The following is a 20076-nucleotide window of genomic DNA, read 5'->3' as shown; positions in this document are numbered from 1 at the left end:
CACACACACTCCGACCCTGAATGAGTTTGCACATACTAATACCTTTGTGCACTCTTGTTTTAGGAGGGCTGGATTTCCCTGAGGCACACTCTAAAACTCAGGGCTCAACATAAACCTATTTGTTTTACTTCAATCCAACTTTATTTATAGAGCACTTTTAAAACAACATTGTTGACTAAAGAACTTTCCAGTGAAAAACAGTGATAAAAGTTTGAAAACCAATCATTACACAGAAAAAGAAAATACAATAACAATAAAATAAATAAATAAAAATTAGTAAAAATGAATAAAATAAAATATACAATAAATAAAATTAACAAAATGACATTAATCAAATGAAGATTAAAAGTGAATGAATAAAACTAACTAGAAGCAGGGGCGGATCTAGAGAAATTTTCTTAGGGTGGCAAAGAAATCAAATGGGGTGGCAAAATCAAAGCCTTTTTTTTTTTCCCCAAACACATATGCAGGTGGTTACATATAGTTATAATGATTCAAATGCAGTAAGTATACACGTTTTTCATATAAATATAATCTATAACTTAATTATTGTCTGTAGGCCACATAATTACACAGTTTAGTTACATAAAACATGTGAGTTTTGATCTTATGTATTGTATAGCCTGTATAATAAATAAACATGTAGCCCAATAAGTATAAAATCCAGAAAGCTACACAACATGGGGCGGTTCATTTACAAACACAAGTCTAACTTAAGTTTCACTGTTTTTTAAAAAAAGTTTGTCTACCAAAAGACAGAGGAGAGCAGCACAGGGATAAACCTGCAGGCCTGACAGCAGCAGGTGTATCACTCCGCAGGTTTTCTACTTAGTGACAGTGTTTACATTGCAAATGTGCCTTAGTGACATTCATTAGTGCCCTCACTCACTATGCACAGAAAGCTTTTGATAGGGTGGAGTGGAACTTTCTGTTCACAGCCCTGGAAAAGTTTGGAATAGGTGACAACTTTTGCAGATGGATTAGAACCATGTACTCTGGTCCAGAAGCAGCTGTATTTACGAATGGGATACTTTCTCCTTTTTTTAGTATTTCCAGATCAACACGTCAAGGATGCAATTTAAGCCCATTGCTATTTACAATATTTTTAGAGCATTTGGCCATTCAAATCAGAGAAAATACAGAGATTAAAGGTGTCAAGAGATTTATTCTAAAGACACTTCTTCAGCTAAGAGTCTAAGGGTAGAAACACACAGATGCTGCAGCATTTACTTGTATACAAGGGCGATCACAGAACGCTCACACCAGAGTGGGGGCCCTGTGAATGCGCGCTCTGTTACCACTCTGGTCTTTATTTATATACAAAGCAATACAACAGTGAATACTTCTATTCATAGGCAGAGGAATGTTAGTGCGTAGGGAGTGAAGATAAGAGTGGTTCAGGTGTATGTGTGTGTGTGTTGTGAGATTCAGAAGGACGCGGCCCCTCTTCTTGTTAAGGAGCGCAGATAAGAGTGTCCAGCTCTCCTCTTCCTGCTTGTTCAGCTATTATCGCTGTGAGAAAGAATTTATAAAACAGTCTTGTAGTGGACAACAGTCTAAGTCATCAAAAGGTCAACATACAGTATTCTATCATATGCAAACTTATATCATTAAAAGCTTATACTGACTGCTAAGTACAATTTTCCATTGACATTCCCTCCTGTTGTCAGTATAACTTTCAAGTGAGACATCAGTATGTAACATCTTGTTTTACAGTTTCTATCACACCATCATTAATCGCACAAAGTCTTCATGTTCCAACAGGTCGGGGTCATCATCATCATCATTTGTCACGGCTATGTATGCAGCAACAGTGGAAACAATTATGCGGTTGATCATGAGTTTTAGACATGGCAGGATACATGTTACAAAGACACAAAATAAAAGTAAAAATACAAAAAGGGATAAATAGAATAAATAAGAATACAAAGGAATTGCGAGTATTTCAAGTATTTCAAGTATTGAAGTCTATTGCACCGTTGGTTTTTAACAAAAAGTATTGCACAGTGAAAAGGGAGTAGTAGTCTTTTTAGCACCTGTAGCCAGGAGCCAGTGTAAAGCCAAGAAAACCAGTCACTTGTATTACTTACATAGTCCTGATTTTGGGCCTGCTTGATCTGTCTCAAGGCGTTCAGGGCATCAGTCATGTTTGATGAGTGTACATTGTCTGATGTGTGTGTGTGTCATTTCTCACTCAATCAACAAGTGCACGTCTGTTCAGGTGTGTGTTTCTCTTCATTTTGAGTCAGTGTGTGTAGATGTGTATGTTAGTGTATGTTGGCGTGTTTATCACTTTCCTGTTCTGGTGTTTTGAGTAAACCACGGCCTGAAGCGTGCCCTGGGGTCCTGCCCTCCTCCTTTTCAGTCCGGTTGCGACCATTGCTGCTGCTGCTCAAAGTTCAGTCTGTCCTGGTCCTGGCCCCAATTGGGGCAGTCCTTTCTCCAGTGTCCATGCTCACCGCAGGTGAAACCTGCATCTTCTTCTGTGTTTTGTCCATTCTGAGGCTGAGGTGCCTTTTGACCTCAGTTGCTCCTCCTGTCTCTGGCACGCCCTTTCTTCTGCTGCCCGATCATCCGTGTTGGTCCGTCACTGTCCTGCACAGTGTTAATGCAGAGTTATCAAGGTCAGCATTCTTTTGCTCGGCCTTACTTTTCATTCGGGCTTAATGGGCGTCTCGTCACAGCTCTGTCAGCTGAAGCTGTCTGGAAATCTCCCCCGTGTAGTGAAACGGGCCTTGGATTTAACGCTCTCCGTCTCTGCTGCATGAGATCGCTTTCCTGTAGCACTGTTGACATTTTTAGATTGTTGTTATGGGTCCAGCTGCTGCAGCATTTGGTCAGGGTCAGGGTCAGAGATGGTAGAGGGGAGAGCAGGAGTCCAGGTCGGCTTCGGCTTTCAGGACCGGCAAAGCAGCCTGTAATTAAACATAAAGAGAAAAAACAAAAACAAAACAAAAACAGACGAACAGGAAAATGATGTTGTATTGGCTGTGTTATTCAGAGAGGGGAGAAACACCGGGCCAGGCCCTGTGTCAGCCTTCTCTCCCCCTTTTTTTGTTTTTCCTCACAATATAATCAACTCATAACCCACCAAGTTGACAGGACAACACAGGTAGATATTAAAATTCGTAAGATCACGTTTAAAAGCACAAAAAAGGAATTTCCTTCCTTCAGTAATCACTTGTATGATTCAATCAGCAGAAAACATCTCACCATTTGACTCTTAACCACTAAATTTGTTGTTTCATCACTGGTTGGTCATACCAGTGTCGTTCTTTTCGAAGTTGTTGTCCTGCAACCCAGAGAGTTTATTTGTTAGTAGTGGATAAACTTCAGCATTTGATAACAAAACTATTAAGTTTTCCCTGTTTTAACACTAATGTCAGATATAGAGGCGCACATATAGTGTGTGCTGTAGTGTAAGCTGTTCTTCATTGCATGTATGTGTGTTAGTAGCTTGCATGCAGGGCCTCTGGGCCTGTCTCACCCAAAAGGGCATTTTCTCAACAGTTGCCTTTCACTCGCGTGTGTTAAGAAAGGCAAATGTGCTTGTAGCAGTTGTGAGATTATTATGCTGTTATATATTACATTATACCTATAATCAAAATGAGTGAATCATGATACTGCTGTAGGCCACATCATACTTCTGAGTTAAAAGAATGTGAAAATCATTAGATTTATTAGATAGGTTTGTATTATCCTATAATGCTGATTTACTGTGAGTGAGTTACACTGTTTCATGACATTTCATACTGCCGAGTTATGAAAAGAATATTGTATTCAGAGAGTAGGGGCCTCTCTCTGTTTTTTTTTTCTTTGTGATAGTAAAAAGAACAGAGCACATGCCACGAGAGCGTCACCCCCACCTTTGGTGGAAGCAGAAAAACAGGGAGCCAAGGTCATAACTCAGGCTCACTGGGAGTTAGAAAGAATATGAATGCTTAGTTTTGTGGCTGTGGCGCATTTTGTATGGCTTCTTTTCTTTGTTTAGTAGCTTTCTGCCTTCACCTGAGGGTGTGCCCTAAGCATGTGACTTCAGGTCTCCATAATTGGAGTTTATTTAAAGATAAATAAGATGATTTCATTTATTGCTCGCGGATCATGCACTAGACGATATATTGCAGTATTAGCCTGCTTCAACACTTAAGCAAAACATCACTCTTTGTTTTATTATTATTATTATTATTATTATAAATTCTCCTTTCTCAAAAACAGAAAATGAAATTGTAGTTGTTCTTTGCTGAGAAACACAAAACCTCCCTTTCCCCCCTTTTTTTTCAAAACAAGAAACTAAGTTTTAATTTCTCAGCCTTGTCACATAAAACAAAACAGATAACCCAGCTCTCAGCTGGCTCTGGACTTATCATCATCAAGGACACATGGTGAGAGCCACTTCAGAAGTTACAGTATTCATCACTCAAGCAACATTTCAAAAAACAAAAGAAACAAAAACAAAACTCAGCACACTACACAGAGAACAACAACAATACCCAACTGAAGATGTTGTTCTTGTTTGTTCTCCTTGAATTTTAGAATAAAGTTATTACATCTGCATTAGTAAATCATATGCCTAATCATTATGTGCCACTGTGATCCACAAGTATGATCACAAATTTATTCATCTTTCAAACCAACAAAACAAAAAACAAAACAAAACAAAAACAACTTACTGATGGCTTAAACGCTTTACACACATAAGTCAGGATGCAAAAAGGCTGCTGCCAAAAACAAATCAGAAGCGTGAGGGAAAAAAAACTGAGCCCACAGACAGCTGCATGTTTGAGCTTTAATAGCTGTTTCCCTCCCTCTGATGTGTTCTTATGCAGCTCCTGCTCTAAAAAATGTGTAACCTGCTCATCAGCTTAGCAGTGACCATATATTTAATTCAGCTTCTCAATTGTGTAGCTTTAGCTGTTGTATACAGGGTTTAGCTTGTTAGTTGTTAGTATAGGTGTGCTCTATATTTCAGCAATGTCTCATCTAGGATGACAGGTTTTCAAGCAGGTCAAGTGCCTCTATGCACTTAATTAGTTTAGATATTTTCTTTATCTCATATGTCATTGTACTGAATTTGAGCAAACCTTAAGCTTGATGCAGACTACTTCTAACAATTATCCACCTCACATCATAGCTGACTGAGGTGCCTCTTCATATTAATATTATGTTATTATTAATGTTATTATCTTTTTATATAACAGCAATAGTATATTACAATATTTTATTTATATTTTATTTTGCATCCATCGAGGGATGGGGGTGATCTGCAGTTTCACCCTTTCCCAAGCTGGAGACATTTACCTTTTCACACACTTTCCTTGGCTGAACAATGACAAAACCTTAATATACCTTATGCATCTCTCTATTTCATTTAATATGTGTTTGTGTGAGTTATGTATTTTCTTTCATTCTATTCATTCTGGGCACGGTCTTCATCCTAACTATGTTTCATTGTTAATACCAGTTTACAGGTTGTTATCCTTGCTTTTATTAGTTTGAATACAGTAGAGATAAGCTCTAATTTAATTTAACATTTTGTTTATTCCACTTTATTCCTCTTGTGTTTATATGTATTCAGTTGGGTCTGTTTCCAGCCCTTTTTAAACTTTGATCTCTAATCTTTTACTTGACGAGGGATTATTAAGTTCTTCCTAGTCTGAACTGCTTCTTTGTTTCTTACAGTCACGTACAAAATGTCCCTCTTTTCCACACCTCCAGCATGTAGTACTAAAACCACTGTTTGGTGTGTGTCTAGGCCTGCCTCTACCCCCTGCTCCTGCCCTGTGCATTCCTCTCCCTTTCTTTTGGATTACTCCTGCTCTGGTTTGTTGTTTTTCTAAACATTCCTCATCAGGTGTTAATTTTGCTTGTTTATTCTCCATGTTCAAAGATTTTGCTGGGCCGTCACTGGCACGCTTGACTTCAGAGTGGTTTACTGATACGCCCTTCGACTTCAATTCTAAAAAATGAAGCGGTATCAGTTTTACAAGATGAAACCCAACCGTTCTCCTTTGTCACCAGTACTTGAGCCTCAGCAAAAAACAAAAATAGAAGTAGTTCAGCAGCGTATTGTGCTGTAAAATCAACTTACTTCCAGACATGTACACACACATAGACATTTGCGCCCTTTTACAATTTGTTACGAAGTAATTACGGCTACCTCTAAAACCTAGGTCTAATTCGGTTCCTTACGGCGAATCCTAACCTATTTTATTTTTCACAAAGTAATTACGGCTACTTCTAACCTATCTTACGCGTTTCTCAAAGTAATTGCGGCTACAGCAAACCTATTTTGCGCATTTCTGAAAACCTTCTCGGCGGTTTTATATATCAAAATAGTGTTTCTCACCCTCAGACATCTCACTGGTGGTTCGGATCGTCAGACTGAATCCCGCCGCCGTGGACCAGACCGGCCCGGACTCGAACGTCCCGGGTCCTCCTCGTCTAAGAGGGCTGTGCACAGACTTCGGTGCTGGCTCCACGGCGTCAGGAAACAGTGTGCCAGATCCTGGAACAGAGTCACAGATAACAGTTCTGATATTTCTGATCCGGCTCTCGAAGGACCAAAATAAATGTCAAGAGATTTATTCTAAAGACACTTCTTCAGCTAAGAGTCTAAGGGTAGAAACACACAGACGCTGCAGCATTTACTTGTATACAAGGGCGGTCACAGAACGCTCACACCAGAGTGGGGGCCCTGTGATGCGCGCTCTGTTACCACTCTGGTCTTTATTTATATACAAAGCAATACAACAGTGAATACTTCTATTCATAGGCAGAGGAATGTTAGTGCGTAGGGAGTGAAGATAAGAGTGGTTCAGGTGTATGTGTGTGTTGTGAGATTCAGAAGGACGCGGCCCCTCTTCTTGTTAGAGAGCGCAGATAAAAGTGTCCAGCTCTCCTCTTCCTGCTTGTTCAGCTATTATCACTGTGAGAAAGAATTTATAAAACAGTCTTGTAGTGGACAACAGTCTAAGTCATCAAAAGGTCAACATACAGTATTCTATCATATGCAAACTTATATCATTAAAAGCTTATACTGACTGCTAAGTACAATTTTCCATTGACAAAAGGTGTATTCGGGGGAGGCAGAGAACACAAATTCTTCCTGTATGCAGATGATGTGCTGGCATTAAACCAAGACCCAACTAATTCTATCACAAAACTATTAGAGGTGATTAATACATACTCAATGTTTTTGGGGTACAAAATTAATTGGCATAAATCAGAGGTGATGCCAGTTTCCTGGGCTTGTAGTCATAACTTAATATAGGGCTTTAACTTTAAGTGGGCGGACAAGAGAATGAAGTAGTACCCAAATATTGAGGATATTATGGTTAACAGTATGGGAAAATTATTAAATAAGATCAATAAAAACTTGGGTAAATGGAGTAAACTAAATTTGACATTGTGGGGAAAAGTAAACACAGTAAAAATGGTTGTAGCACCACTCATCAACTATTATACAGGAATGCTGCCTATGTGTATCCTGCGACGGATGTTGCAAAGCTACAATAGTATGATAAAAGATTTTCATTGGAAGGGTGGTAAACCCCGTATTAATCGACTGTCCCAACCCAAGAAAGAAGGGGGGCTAGCCCTGCCCAATATAGAGTATTATAGTATCTCTTTTGAAATGGCTATATTAGGCAAACATTGGACTGAGTAAAACAATATAGATTGGATTTTAATAGAACGAGAACTTGCATCTCCATTCACATCAATTGATATTTTATCACAAAAAGTAAATAATCACGGTAAGATGCAAAACCCTATTTTGAAATTTTTGAAAATGGTATGGTTGGAGGTGTGTAAGAAATATAAACTTGTGCCATATGTACAAAAGTATGCCCCCTTGTGGTATAATCCTAAAATTAAAACTGGTAAGCAAACTGTTTACTGGACACAATGGCTAAGAAGAAGTATCAGAACTGTTAGTGACCTATTTGAAGGGGGTGTTTTCATGTCGTATGTGGGTATTAAAAATAAGTTTCGTTTGGAGGATAACAGTCATTTTTGGAAGTATTTGCAAATAAGAAACTGTTTAAAAGGAGGAGTTACAATAACACGTGAAAGTAACCTGATAGAGAATTTTATGCTACTACCCCCATTTCTATGCACAGCTGCGCAATGGTATAATATTTGCCCATGGATAAAAAATAATATAAATAAGAGCCTGAAAAAAGCATGGGAAAGGGATCTAGGGTGTACAATCGATGAAGATACATGGGATTCTATATTGTCGAACAATGATTATACATTAGGGAAGCCAGGGGGAAATTTATTCAATACAAAATTCCTAACAGATACTATTATACTCCTTCAAGGCTGTATAGAATGGGGATTGGTAGAGATGACTTGTGTTGGAAATGCCAACAAGCCAATGGTACTCTGATACATGCCCTCTGGGAATGCCTGCTGGTTTTTCCAGTTTGGAACACTGTACTGAATTATTTGCAGGGGTGGACACTTTGTAACTTACCCAGATCGCCTAAATTATGTCTACTAGGAGACAAAGGAGAGGTGCCGCAATTAAATAAACGGCAGTTTAGAGTGTTAAGTACTGCATTGGTAACATGTGCCCGTGTCATTTTGGAACACTGGCAGGACTCCCATACTCCAACGCTTAAAATGTGGAAAGAAAGAATGATTGGAAACGTTGCTTGCGAAAAGATGTTGGGAAAGTTACATCATGTGACGGAAGCTGCGGTGGAACAGTGGGACAATTTTTGCACCTACATGTCTACCTGACTTGGACATTTGAGCTTAATACTGTTTTTGTTTTGTTTTTTGTTTGTTTGCTTCTTGCTTTTGGTTGTTGCATTTTTGTATTTGCTGTTATAAAATGCAAAAAACATTAATAAATGTTGATTCCTTGACCTGTTTGAGAATATCATGAAGATTTTTTAAAGTATTATTTGATCTTTATACTAATAACACATTATTGTATCTATAGAGATATGATTTAATGTCATTTTTAAATTAAACTTTTGATGACACTTGATCATTTATACACCTAAATATAAAAACTAAATGATACAGGTCTGCAGAGGATCGACTTCAGCAGCTACTTGTTCAGTCAAATTCATTGGCGTTTTATCACATGCTGTAAGTGACTTAATTCTGATTTTAGAAAATTAAACTGTGTGTTAAAAAGAATTAGAGTTAAAAAAAAAAAATAAGAATTAGAAATTATTGATGTTTCATTCAGACTTCGAGCAAGTTTTAATGAATAAGTGAAGCACTTTTCCTCTTTGGAGCTTTTGCCCAGAGTTTAGTTTCTTTTAGCCGGAAGTTCATGCGGAGCTGATTTGACTTCATATGTGAGAAAATGTTTACACACAACTGAACTTAAAGCAAACATTAAAGCGAACAGAGAGGCTGAAAGAAAACTTTCACATTGAGAAAATGAGCAGAGGGACACACCTGGTGGACAAACACAGACATGACAAGAAGAAAGACTAAAGTGCAGAGGGGAGACAAACAGCTGGAAATACTGTTGGAAAGGATTGTCATGCTTCAGAAAAACACACAGCACACACTCTAACAGTCCTTTATTTGCACTGGAGGAGAAATCACTCAATTATATTTAAAAACACACACACAAAAACTACCTGTTCAGCCCAGTCAGTAGTACCAGATTTATTTTTTAAAAATGTGACTTCACTGTAGATGAATTCCCGATTAATATATCCAGCTTTCAAAACCTATCACTTACAGGTCAGTTATTATCTCACAAACTTTCTTCTCCCTATATCTAGAGCAATAAGTACATTCATTATAAAAATTAAGACTCTCTGTTATCACATACGGTTTGACAAATGAATAATGACAGTGGCTCAGATTCTTTATCAAAATGTTTTTTCTTATCATACAAAGAATTTCTGGAAAATTACAAAATATCCACAAAACCAAAATAGTCTGCTGCGGTTTTTGATACTGTAGCAAAAAGTGTCCTCATACTGTTACCAAACTCTGCTGTTGATAATTTAGCCTTCAGTTTAGAAGAATTTATGACAGCTATATATATTTTTATCACTGATGTGTTGAAAGACAAATCATAAAGAACAATATTAGGAATGTAATTAGTTTTGTTACTCTCTCTGCTTCTGAACATTCCTGCTCTTCTTTATTTAATGATATACAGCAGGAGAATGCATGGAGGATATTTGATTAGTACTGTATCAGTAACACTGTTAGTCTCTTTTGCCATACTGCACATATTGACAGGTATTGAGTTTATCCAGTGAAAGTGGTGCTGAACAGTGCATTCAAAGCGAGGACAAAATTAAGAGAAAAAATCATATTGTTTATTACTGTTGTAAAATACTATGTTGATGTGCAGGGACCAAAGCAGCTTTCCTACACTTTATTAATGAGTTTTCCACACAAAGCCAAAAAAATCTGGCAGCAATTTGCATAAATTAAAAAGGCAAAAACTTATTAAAACTCTGACCATGTCAAATTAATCCAGTATGCTGATTCACGTGACCGATGACAGCAAACAGAGCAAGCAGAGCAGTAGAGGAGAGGGGCGGGGTCGACTCGATCAGAAGCGGTTGGCAGGCTGGGCTGTGAATTTTTTTTTATAATCAACTTTATTTTATCAAGGAACAAAGTGCAATAGTACACATAGTATATAAAATACATATTCTACAAAATAATTTCAGAACTTGAACACAGAAGATACAGTATGGATGTACCAGAGAACCAGGGAGAGCAAATAAAAAAAAAAGCAGAGCTTCTTATCAAGTACGGTCCTGAATATTGGGGCTTAAGAGGTTAATTCCGAGTAGATTGATAACGTCTTAATTACTTTGTGATTTGGAGAATGTTTGATAGTGTCAATATAAGATAGGCAATAAGAATTTACGGAAGTGGGGGTTTCTGTAAAGAACCTTACATTTGTGAATGAAAAACGTGGCCAAAAAGACAATTAAATTAATTTGAAAAAAAAAGAAGAATTAGTAGAGTCCCAATGTAGTCCAAATAAAATATCTTTCCACAATAACTGAAAATGACTTTCTGCAGGAAATATGTTGCCAAAAAAGTCGGGAGTGGGAGCACAGCCAGAATAAATCAACAACAGATTCATGTGTAAGTTCGCAAAAAGAGCAGTTTGTATCAATGTCTGGTTTAAGCCTTATAAGGAAACCTTTGGTAGGATAACATGTGTGGAGAAGTTTAAGGCTGAGCTGTGAATAAACAGGAGACGGCAGACGGAAGTGACGTATCAGAAAGTGAAGCGAAAGGAAGTCCATGGCGGGAGAGATGAAGATGGTCGAGATAGAGCTGAAAAAGGGCGAAAAATAGGCGAAAACAGCAAGAGCGAAAGTAAACCTGCAATGGAGAGGAAACGGACACTGTAACCGTGACAACGAGACACGGAGGACGGATTTAAAGTGATCATGAAATCGTCTCCAGACGGTCGTCGTTCGGTGAGTGGAACCAGATTCAGCTACATCAGCGATAAATAAGCCTGTAGGGAGATTAAGAGTGCTAAATACTGAGAAACGGATCCCTGATGTCCGATTAAATCAAATAAGTGTACAGGAAGTGTAGTGTGGGAAAGTGTCCAAACAGCAGGTTGAATGTTCTATTTATTTAACCAGGAAGATCCCATTGAGATTAAAAACCTCTTTTTCAAGAGAGACCTGGCCAAGATACGCAGCAGTAAGTGTCTTACAGTTACAAAAATTACTCAATTAAACACAGGCAGCAACAACGCACATGCAAAAATAAATTAAAAATAAATAAATAAAATTCAAAGAAAAATTCAAAGAAATTCATGTTATGGACTTGGCCTCAAGGATTCTTAGTTTAGATTTAAAAGCACTTAATCAAATGAATTCAGTCATTTTCCAGTTGTACTGCAGCTCGTTCCAAGCCAAGGGTGCTGAATGGACAAAAGCTCTTTTACCAAATTCAGTTCAGGCAAATGGAACAGAAAGCAACAAGTAACCTTGCAGACGAAGAGAATACCGACCAACATGCTTCACTGCAAGCAGGGAACATGTATAGAAAGGCAGTCCAAGTATTGCATTATATATAAATCTGTATAATTGAGAGTTCCTCTGACTTGCCAAAGCAGGCCATCCTACCTGGGAGTTTAACTCACAGTGGTGAGTCTGAAATTTACAGTTAGTGATGAACCTCAGAGAAGCATGATACACAGTGTCAACCATTCGAAGCTTTCATATATAGAATATCTCCATAATCCAGCACAGGGAAAAATGTGCTGGATGATATATACATACACACACACATACATACATACATCTATAGATAGATAGAGATAGATATATCTATCTATAGATAATAGATATATACAGTTTTTCATTTTTCCCCTACTATTCTCCTGTCCACACTTTACTCCAGTAGGTCGCAGTGACGCACCTGTAAGCTGGTTTGCCAACTGCCATCAGAAGAATGGGAAGGAAGGAGGTGGAGGGGCAAAGGGTGGCTGTTCAAGAGGAGTGGTGTGTGCAGACATGGCTATTGTTTGATGAAGCGGACTGTACTAAGAGGAAAGACACAAACTAAAGTATTGATCCCGTCACGTTAGTGTGAATCTGATACCAATACCAACGTCTGTTTTGCTTCTATTGCTTTTTGTATGGATCCGCCCAGCCTGAGTTGAAGCGGCAATGAGTTCAGCTCAGTATCTGAGAGAGTTCATCAAGGAGAGACTAACTGCTGTTTGTGAAGAAATCTTCTCAGAGGTTCAAAAAACCATCGTCCAGTATGAGGAGGAGATCAACCGTCAGCACAGACTGCTGGATATCAGCCGGAAACCCGACAGAAACTCACACATCATAGGTATGGACATGTTTTTAACTCTGTGCTGTTGACGCCCTAATTTCCTGAACTGAAGTCAGAGCACTAACACATGAACATGGGCACAAACACACCTGGTTATTCCAGCTATTGCTGCAATTACTGATTTTTCAGGAGATCAGACATGTGAGCCTCTGATCTCTGGACTGCTGACAAAAGGAGCCTGCTAAACAACAATAACGGCTGGTTTTCAGCTAGCTTTATGCCAGCTAATGTTAGGCTCGAGTGTCCTAAAACACATGTTGTCTCTAATAAACAGTTTGATTACATCGTGACATCATTTGAAAGTTTATTTGCTAAGTGTCTGAGTCCAACAGTGTTTGATCCACTTCAAAGGTTTCACTAACCCTGGCTCAGAGCAGGTAACAGCAGCAAAAACAGTAGCACTTACTGTCAGAAAAGCTTAGGCTATCCTCAACAACTCAGCTCAATATCAGTAGCATCAGTCCTCTACAGTAAATAGTTGTAGAACAGGGGGTCTCAAACTTGGGACCCAGGGGCCACTCCAGCCCGTATATTGATGTGAAGAATCATAATGCATTTTGGTTTATTGTTATTTGTTTATTGTTGAGTGCAATGTTAAAAAAAGGAAGCAAAAGCAAAAATGATTTTACATGAAGGCAATATGAGCAGAGAGCGCAAACATGTGAGAGAGTTATTTCTAAAGAAAACAGAAAATATTTGACATTTATAAAACCAAAACATTTGTGGGTGTTTTCTTTTTTGTTTGTTTGTTTTTTTTTGTACCACTTAAATACTAAAGTGGCCCTCCAATGAGACGACAGTGTCAGCAGTGGCCCGCAGTTCATGTAAGTTTAAGACCCCCGTTGTAGAAGCTTCACCACCAACATTATGAGGTAAACCATGATCTGACAGCCTATATTCACTACACATGAACAGCAGCTAGAGATGTTTGTAAAGGCAGAGAGAGAGAGAAGGAAAGACCACAGAGTTCATGGATGTAGTGAAAGAGGAAATCAAGAGAGTTGGTGTGTAAGAGGAGGATGCTGGAGACAAGGTCTCATGGAGGCAGATGATTTCCTATGGGTACTCCTAAATGAAGCAGGAACAAGAAGATATTTCATCACCATCAAGCTGGGATAAGAAATACATTTTACAAGTACAAATAGTGTACTCAGTAGTGCCATTTGTTACTCAAAATTTACAGCTATGGTCAGAGATACATTTAACTTTACCTTTAAACAAACATTAAGGACTTTGTTCTGCTGCTCTCACGCTGACAGAAGAGATGGTCACATTCCATAAATATAACCTTCACATGACCTTCAGACAATGTCTTTTGTTAGCTTCTTTAACATATCCATGTTTAAGAGTGTGGTCAGGTTTGTTGCACAAACATGGTCACCTTGATATTCTGGTCCTGCCCCAAAGTTAATTCATTCTGGCAAGATATTCATAAATGCTTGGAAAAGATTTTCAGTGCCCATATCCTCTTTGATTTCTTACATATGTACTTAGGCCAGGAACCCCTAAATATAACCACTCCAGCAGATAAATACGTACTGAGAATTATTTTATTGTCAGCTGAGAAAACATTGACTAGGCATTGGCTGCAACCAAATGTACCAGGAAAACAATAATTTTACAGTACTGTGTACCAAATATTCATAATGGAGAGGCTTACTATGTCTTTGCAGCTTCAACGAGACAGATTCAACAAACTCTGGTCCAGATGGACCCAGTACATTAAAGAGCTGAGAAGCAATTTTATTTTAAATGACTCTCCTTGCCTAAGTAAGCAACTATAAGGTGGACATCACACCAAGATTGGATCAGCTGCCTCCGCTTGTCCAACTGGGTGTTTGTTTTATTCTGTGTTTTTAAAATTAGTTTTTTCTTTGGTGCTCTTGTTTGTTGGTTTTGATTGTTCTTTGTTTCTTTCCCTACTATGAAAATATTGTCCAGATATATATTTCAAATAATCACTCTATATAGAGGGGGAGGGGGGTGATCATAATAATAAATTAGAGAAATACAACTGGGAACTATTACTTGCATCTTACTACAGTTTTGAGAAATTGAAATACTGTTGGATATGTTTACCGACAATGTATATGGTTATTTGACTCTCGTCCCCATGTATGTTGTAAAGTTCCTTCTGTAAATTCTTTGTACGAGATCACCAATAAAAACTACAAATATTAAAAAATAAACAGGTCACCTTGCAGTTTAGTGTGGTGAACTTTGTGTCTTTGCTTGCAGTGAGGAGCTTCAGTGCTAATATATTATTGTGTGGCTGTGAGTGTGCACAACTATTTGAGCTGATTTACGTGTGTTGCTGATCACCGTTTATCATCACATAACTGACTTTTTTTCGTGTGTTTCTTTGTTCCTTAAGACCTCCCACAACAACATGACTGTGAGGAAGAGGAGGGTCTGTATGAGCAGCAGGTCTGTAACCAGGAGAGGAACTCCAGTCTGGACCAGGAGGACCCAGAGTCTCCACAGATTAAAGAGGAACAGGAGGAACTCTGCAGCAGTCAGGAGGGAGAGCAGCTTGAACTGAAGCAGGAGGCTGATACTTTCATGGTGACACCCACTTATGAGGAAAGTTCCAACAGTGAACCAGAACCAAACAGTGAGCAGCTCCTTTCTCCCAGCTCACCTGAAGCAGAAAGCCAAAATCATGAAGAAAGCCAGCATGTGGACTTAAGATCTACTAGGAATGCAGAGCTGAAGAAGAGGAGACATCACAATCAGCGAGTGGACAATGCTGTTTCAGAGAGTAAAACTGACACAAGGAAACAGTCCGTACAGTGTGACACCTGTGGAAAAACTTTTAATTTTAAATCCAACCTTACTACACATCTGAGAGTTCACACAGGTGAAAAACCATATCCTTGTAGCACCTGTGGGAAACAGTTCAATCAAAAATCATCATTGAATACTCATGTAAGAATTCACACAGGTGAGAAGCCGTATCCGTGTAACACCTGTGGGAAAATATTCAATCAGCTGGCACACTTGAAAACTCACACAAGAATTCACACAGGAGAGAAGCCACATTGTTGTACCACTTGTGGGAAAAGATTCAATGAGAAATCAACATTAAAAACTCACATAAGAGTGCACACAGGTGAAAGGCCATATCCTTGCAGCACTTGTGGGAAAAGATTCAGTCAGAGGATGAACTTAAAGAAACACATGAAAATTCACACTGGTTAAATGTTTAATACTTTGAAAATGTGATAAAGCCCTGAGTGATAGCAATGTGTTGGTGGTAGAACTGAACTGACCAGAAGTAAAATCACTGCAAAACCTGAGTGAAAAGATGATTCATGTTCAAGACAGTATTTCAAGACATTGTTTATTTGGTTTCCTACTTTATTCTTATAAAGCCAAACTCGTCTTACATTTCATAAAGGTTAAAGTTCAGTATGCTCCTGTTCTGTTTGTTCATTGTTCGAGGGCCGGTGTCCTGCAAGTTTTAGATATCAACCTGGGTCAACACACCTGAATCACATGATTAGTTCATTACCAAATCTCTGGAGAACTTCAAGACATGTTGAGGAAGTAATTAAGCCATTTGAATCAGCTGCAGGACCCGGTCCTCGAGGCCTGGAGTTGCCCACCCCTGCTCTAATGTGTGAATGCAGCATAAGAGTGTTCTCTTATTCAGCTGAAGTTTTTCTTTGTTTCTGATTTTTACCCACTATGATGCCAGGAGTAGTGCGCAATAGTAGGACTGACTAACCAGTCAGTGGTGAGAGAGATCCTTGCAAGCTCAGAATGAAAAGTTTGTTTTGGTTTAAATTTTGTTATGATTAATTTACCTGAATAAATATGCTGGACAAGTGAACCACAAAAAAACAAAACAAAACAAAAAAACAGTGGAGGCTCACTGATGAAGATTTGGTCCACCCCACACTCTGACTCACCTTTACAGCACAGCTAATGTAATGTCTGCAAGTTAAATTATTCTGCAGAAGCAAAAGTTTGGTTTTTTTTACTTTTCCAATTAGAAAGTTGGGGCATGAAGAGATTGGAGAGAGTTATAAGCTTTCCTTCTTTGGGAATTCACTTTGACTCCACAGTTGACTCTCGCAGCTGGAGTGTAGTGAACAGGTGTTATCAGTGCGGATGGGACGCTAGAAAAAGATGTTTCTACACTGAGTCAAGCTTCTGGAGCACAGATGTTTTCAAACACAACTCTGAAGCATGGTTCAAAACACCCACGTCACGTGATCACGACTAACCGAGGTTTTGGTGCACTTTACCCCAGTTTCAGTAGGTGGTGTACCTGCTGCTTATAGACATATAAAAAAACAGACAGGTGGGTGAGCGCCATTCACTCATATCAGCAGAGAAAGAGTGGCACATGGTGCTGTCAACTCATAAAATATCTCAGTAAAAACCGCTCTGCTTTCAAGGTGAAAATTTAAAAAAAAGTTTTCAGCTCTGACTTTGCCTGGTCTCTATTTTTTTTCCTACATTCAATAGAAAACGTCATTCTCATCCTTTGCTGTCTTATGTGGTTGCAATTCTACTAGGTTTTAAAAATAGTTATGCAAAACAAAGTGTGCCTGCTCCGATAGGCCTTAAAGGGTTAACCCTCTGGGGTCCAGGGTACAGTTGGCCGTTTTTGACTACTTTTGATTTTACCTCTACATTTCACCTTTAAAAACAGTTCATCTTCCCTTGTTTGGTATCATTCTTTTCAGCACAACCTATGTGAATTTACAGTTATTTTTTCATTTTGATATACTGTATTAACACAATTGATCTTAAATCAGACAAAAAAACAAAATCCGAGTAGAAAAAAAATGATATTTTTTACTGTAACAACCACAAACATGTTTAACGAATCATTTTCATAACTTGAAATGCAAATATAAATTGTAAATATTAAAAATCTATGCACAAGTTTTGAAGACAACAAAGTTATATGCAGCTATTTACCTAAAAATGCAGCCAAGTATTTTTTGAAATAACTATTTTCAGACTATTTATTTGTTCTGCATTAAATAAGATGCCACACAAATTATTCGGGTCTCTCTCAAAAGAGAGAAAGTGTCCTTGTCTCTGTTGTTAGCTTGGCTCTGTCCCTGGTTCTCCTCTCTTCCAGGTTTAAAGCCACCGTTCACCTCGATGCCTGTTTGAGTGATGTGTCGACAGGACAGCAAATCATGAAAAAGGATGTGTTTTAATCTTTGGAGCTCAGATTGAAAAACAAACCAGTTGTTCAAAACAGCCTGGTGTCTTCACTCTATCAGCCGGTATCACTTCCTTAATGAAGCCAACAAGATATTAGTGTGTGCTGAGTGTTTTTCTGATGCACAGCAATCCTTTCCTAGAGTTATTTTTCCAGCTCTTTGTCATCCCTCTGCGCTTTAGTGTTTTTTGTTGTCATGTCTGTGTTTGTCCACCAGGTGTCTCCCTCGGCTCAGCTCTGTGTGACAGTTGTCTTTCAGTCTCTGCTCACTTTAATGTTTTCTGCAGGTTCAGTTGTGTGTAGTCATTTTCTCGCATCAAGTCAAACACACTGAGCTCAACATGAACTTCCTGCCAACAGAAACTAAAATAAGTGCAAAAGTACCAAGGAGGAAAACTGCTTCATGTATTCTCTCAGATTAGTTTCACATTGGCAGATCCTGGAATGAAGGCAAGACTTTGTTTCTTATAAATAACCTGAGTTTGTTCAAATTAAATATGATGATGTCCTCATTGATCATAATAATGAAAAGTAAACTTCCCGCAGTGTTTGCCGAGTCAAAAACAGCAGACAAACAGATCAATGTAGATGTAATGAGAGATTCTTCACAAATGTACAAAGTGAGAAAAATGTACAAAGTGATCGATAAAGAACTATTGATTTCTCTGTTAGAGACCATGAAGTAGAAGAGAAACAACATACACAAAATTATTATTCAAAGAAATGAAGCTCTTATGTTTTTATTCTATGAGTGCACTGACATGAGTACACTGTGATATTTGCAGTATACAGTTAGATCCACACAAGACATTAGAGCTGCTGTTCTAACTTTCATTTTAATCCAAACGATTAATACTACCAGCATTTCTCCCTTACCCAGTATCTACATATCCATAAAGTGTGTTCACACCCTCATAGGGAGGCCACAAAGAGACTAAAGCAGCCAGAAGTCGAACCTGGAATTTTTTAATCCATAGTCAGATGATTGTCCATTGTACCACTGGCCCACAAACTGACATAAAGTCATGTTAGAATTGATATGAAGATGATATGTCAATAACCTTTACCATTAAACATTACTGATGTTGAAACAGAGAAAGTAAAAAGTAAAACTGCCCTTTAAGCATGATTTTAATGGAACAACAACTGTAATCCATCAGATCCTCCCGTGTCTTAATGACAGAGCTTCTAAGAAGTCTGTTAACTTACACAGGCTGTATTTTTGCTGCCCATCTTTCCAGGCTTCAAATAGGCTAAACTTTATTAATATAGTAATAAGCAGCAGTCTGCTGAGAAAAGAAAAAAATAGTCAGCTCGACTCAGGGTGAGGACTGAGGGAAGTGTTCTAGATAGACAGGTTTGAGCTGATTATGCACTCGTTCTGATAACATGTCACCCTCCACCAAATAAACACTCCGAGTAGCAGCTACCACAACAGACAGAAGACAATATATTTGCTGTTGGATTTCTTACAAATTGCTGCAAATTGTGTGCCACAGACTTTGTAATTCACAATAAGTGACTTATTAAAACATTTTCCTCCTGAAAGTGAAACTCTGTCAAAAGAAGTTTGAATGTAATCTTTATTTAGTTTAGTTTATTCTGCATTTAGCAGACACAGATGGATTTTTTTATATTAAGAAAACAACAACAGCAAAGTCCAAGTACCATCCCTGAAAATCCTTACACTGTGGACTGTGAGACAGTCTGACATATGCAGTGTTGGGAAGGTTACTTTTAAAATGTATTCCATTACAGAATACTGAATACATGCCCCAAAATGTATTCTGTAACGTATTCCGTTACGTTACTCAATGAGAGTAACGTATTCTGAATACTTTGGATTACTTAATATATTATCGTGCTGTTTACAACTACGTGAATGTACTATTGCTGTGATTTATTACTGATACTGAAGGTCCGCGGCTCCGAACCGTAGTAAAGGGACCTGTGGCTAATACGGCGGGTTCCGTGTCGGGCTGGTAGCCGAAAACTAGCTTTACTTTGTTGTCTGGGTCAACTTTGCTTGCCAGAGACAGAGAGAGGCGTTGAAAGACTGCTCCAACGGA

General features: G+C 38.4%; 1 protein-coding gene across 3 annotated transcripts; it reads left to right on the top strand.

Moving 5' to 3' along the window:
• Positions 1–11214: 11214 nt before the first annotated feature.
• On the top strand, positions 11215–17079 carry LOC116310471 (zinc finger and SCAN domain-containing protein 2-like). Of its 3 annotated transcripts, none has more exons than XM_039610405.1 (4): positions 11215–11435; positions 12379–12476; positions 12628–12816; positions 15194–17079. In XM_039610405.1, exons 3-4 carry the CDS (start codon positions 12645–12647, stop codon positions 16018–16020), a joined length of 999 nt encoding a protein of 332 aa, XP_039466339.1. In that variant the 5' UTR covers positions 11215–11435; positions 12379–12476; positions 12628–12644; the 3' UTR covers positions 16021–17079. The 3 variants fall into 3 exon arrangements, with proteins under 3 accessions (XP_039466339.1, XP_031583110.2, XP_031583111.2); XM_031727250.2 differs by having other exon boundaries at positions 12376–12476; XM_031727251.2 differs by having other exon boundaries at positions 12379–12816; positions 15194–17078.
• Positions 17080–20076: the final 2997 nt, after the last annotated feature.

Source organism: Oreochromis aureus, linkage group 3 (assembly GCF_013358895.1).
Source record: "Oreochromis aureus strain Israel breed Guangdong linkage group 3, ZZ_aureus, whole genome shotgun sequence".
Lineage (NCBI taxonomy): Eukaryota > Metazoa > Chordata > Actinopteri > Cichliformes > Cichlidae > Oreochromis > Oreochromis aureus.
This window is presented reverse-complemented; position numbering and strand designations above follow the sequence as displayed.

Bases quoted from the DNA above. Each gene is read 5' to 3' on its own strand.
- LOC116310471 (XM_039610405.1), top strand. From the start codon at position 12,645: ATGAGTTCAGCTCAGTATCTGAGAGAGTTCATCAAGGAGAGACTAACT. The intron at 12,817-15,193 runs GTATGGACATGT...TTGTTCCTTAAG, and splicing joins CAGAAACTCACACATCATAG to ACCTCCCACAACAACATGAC.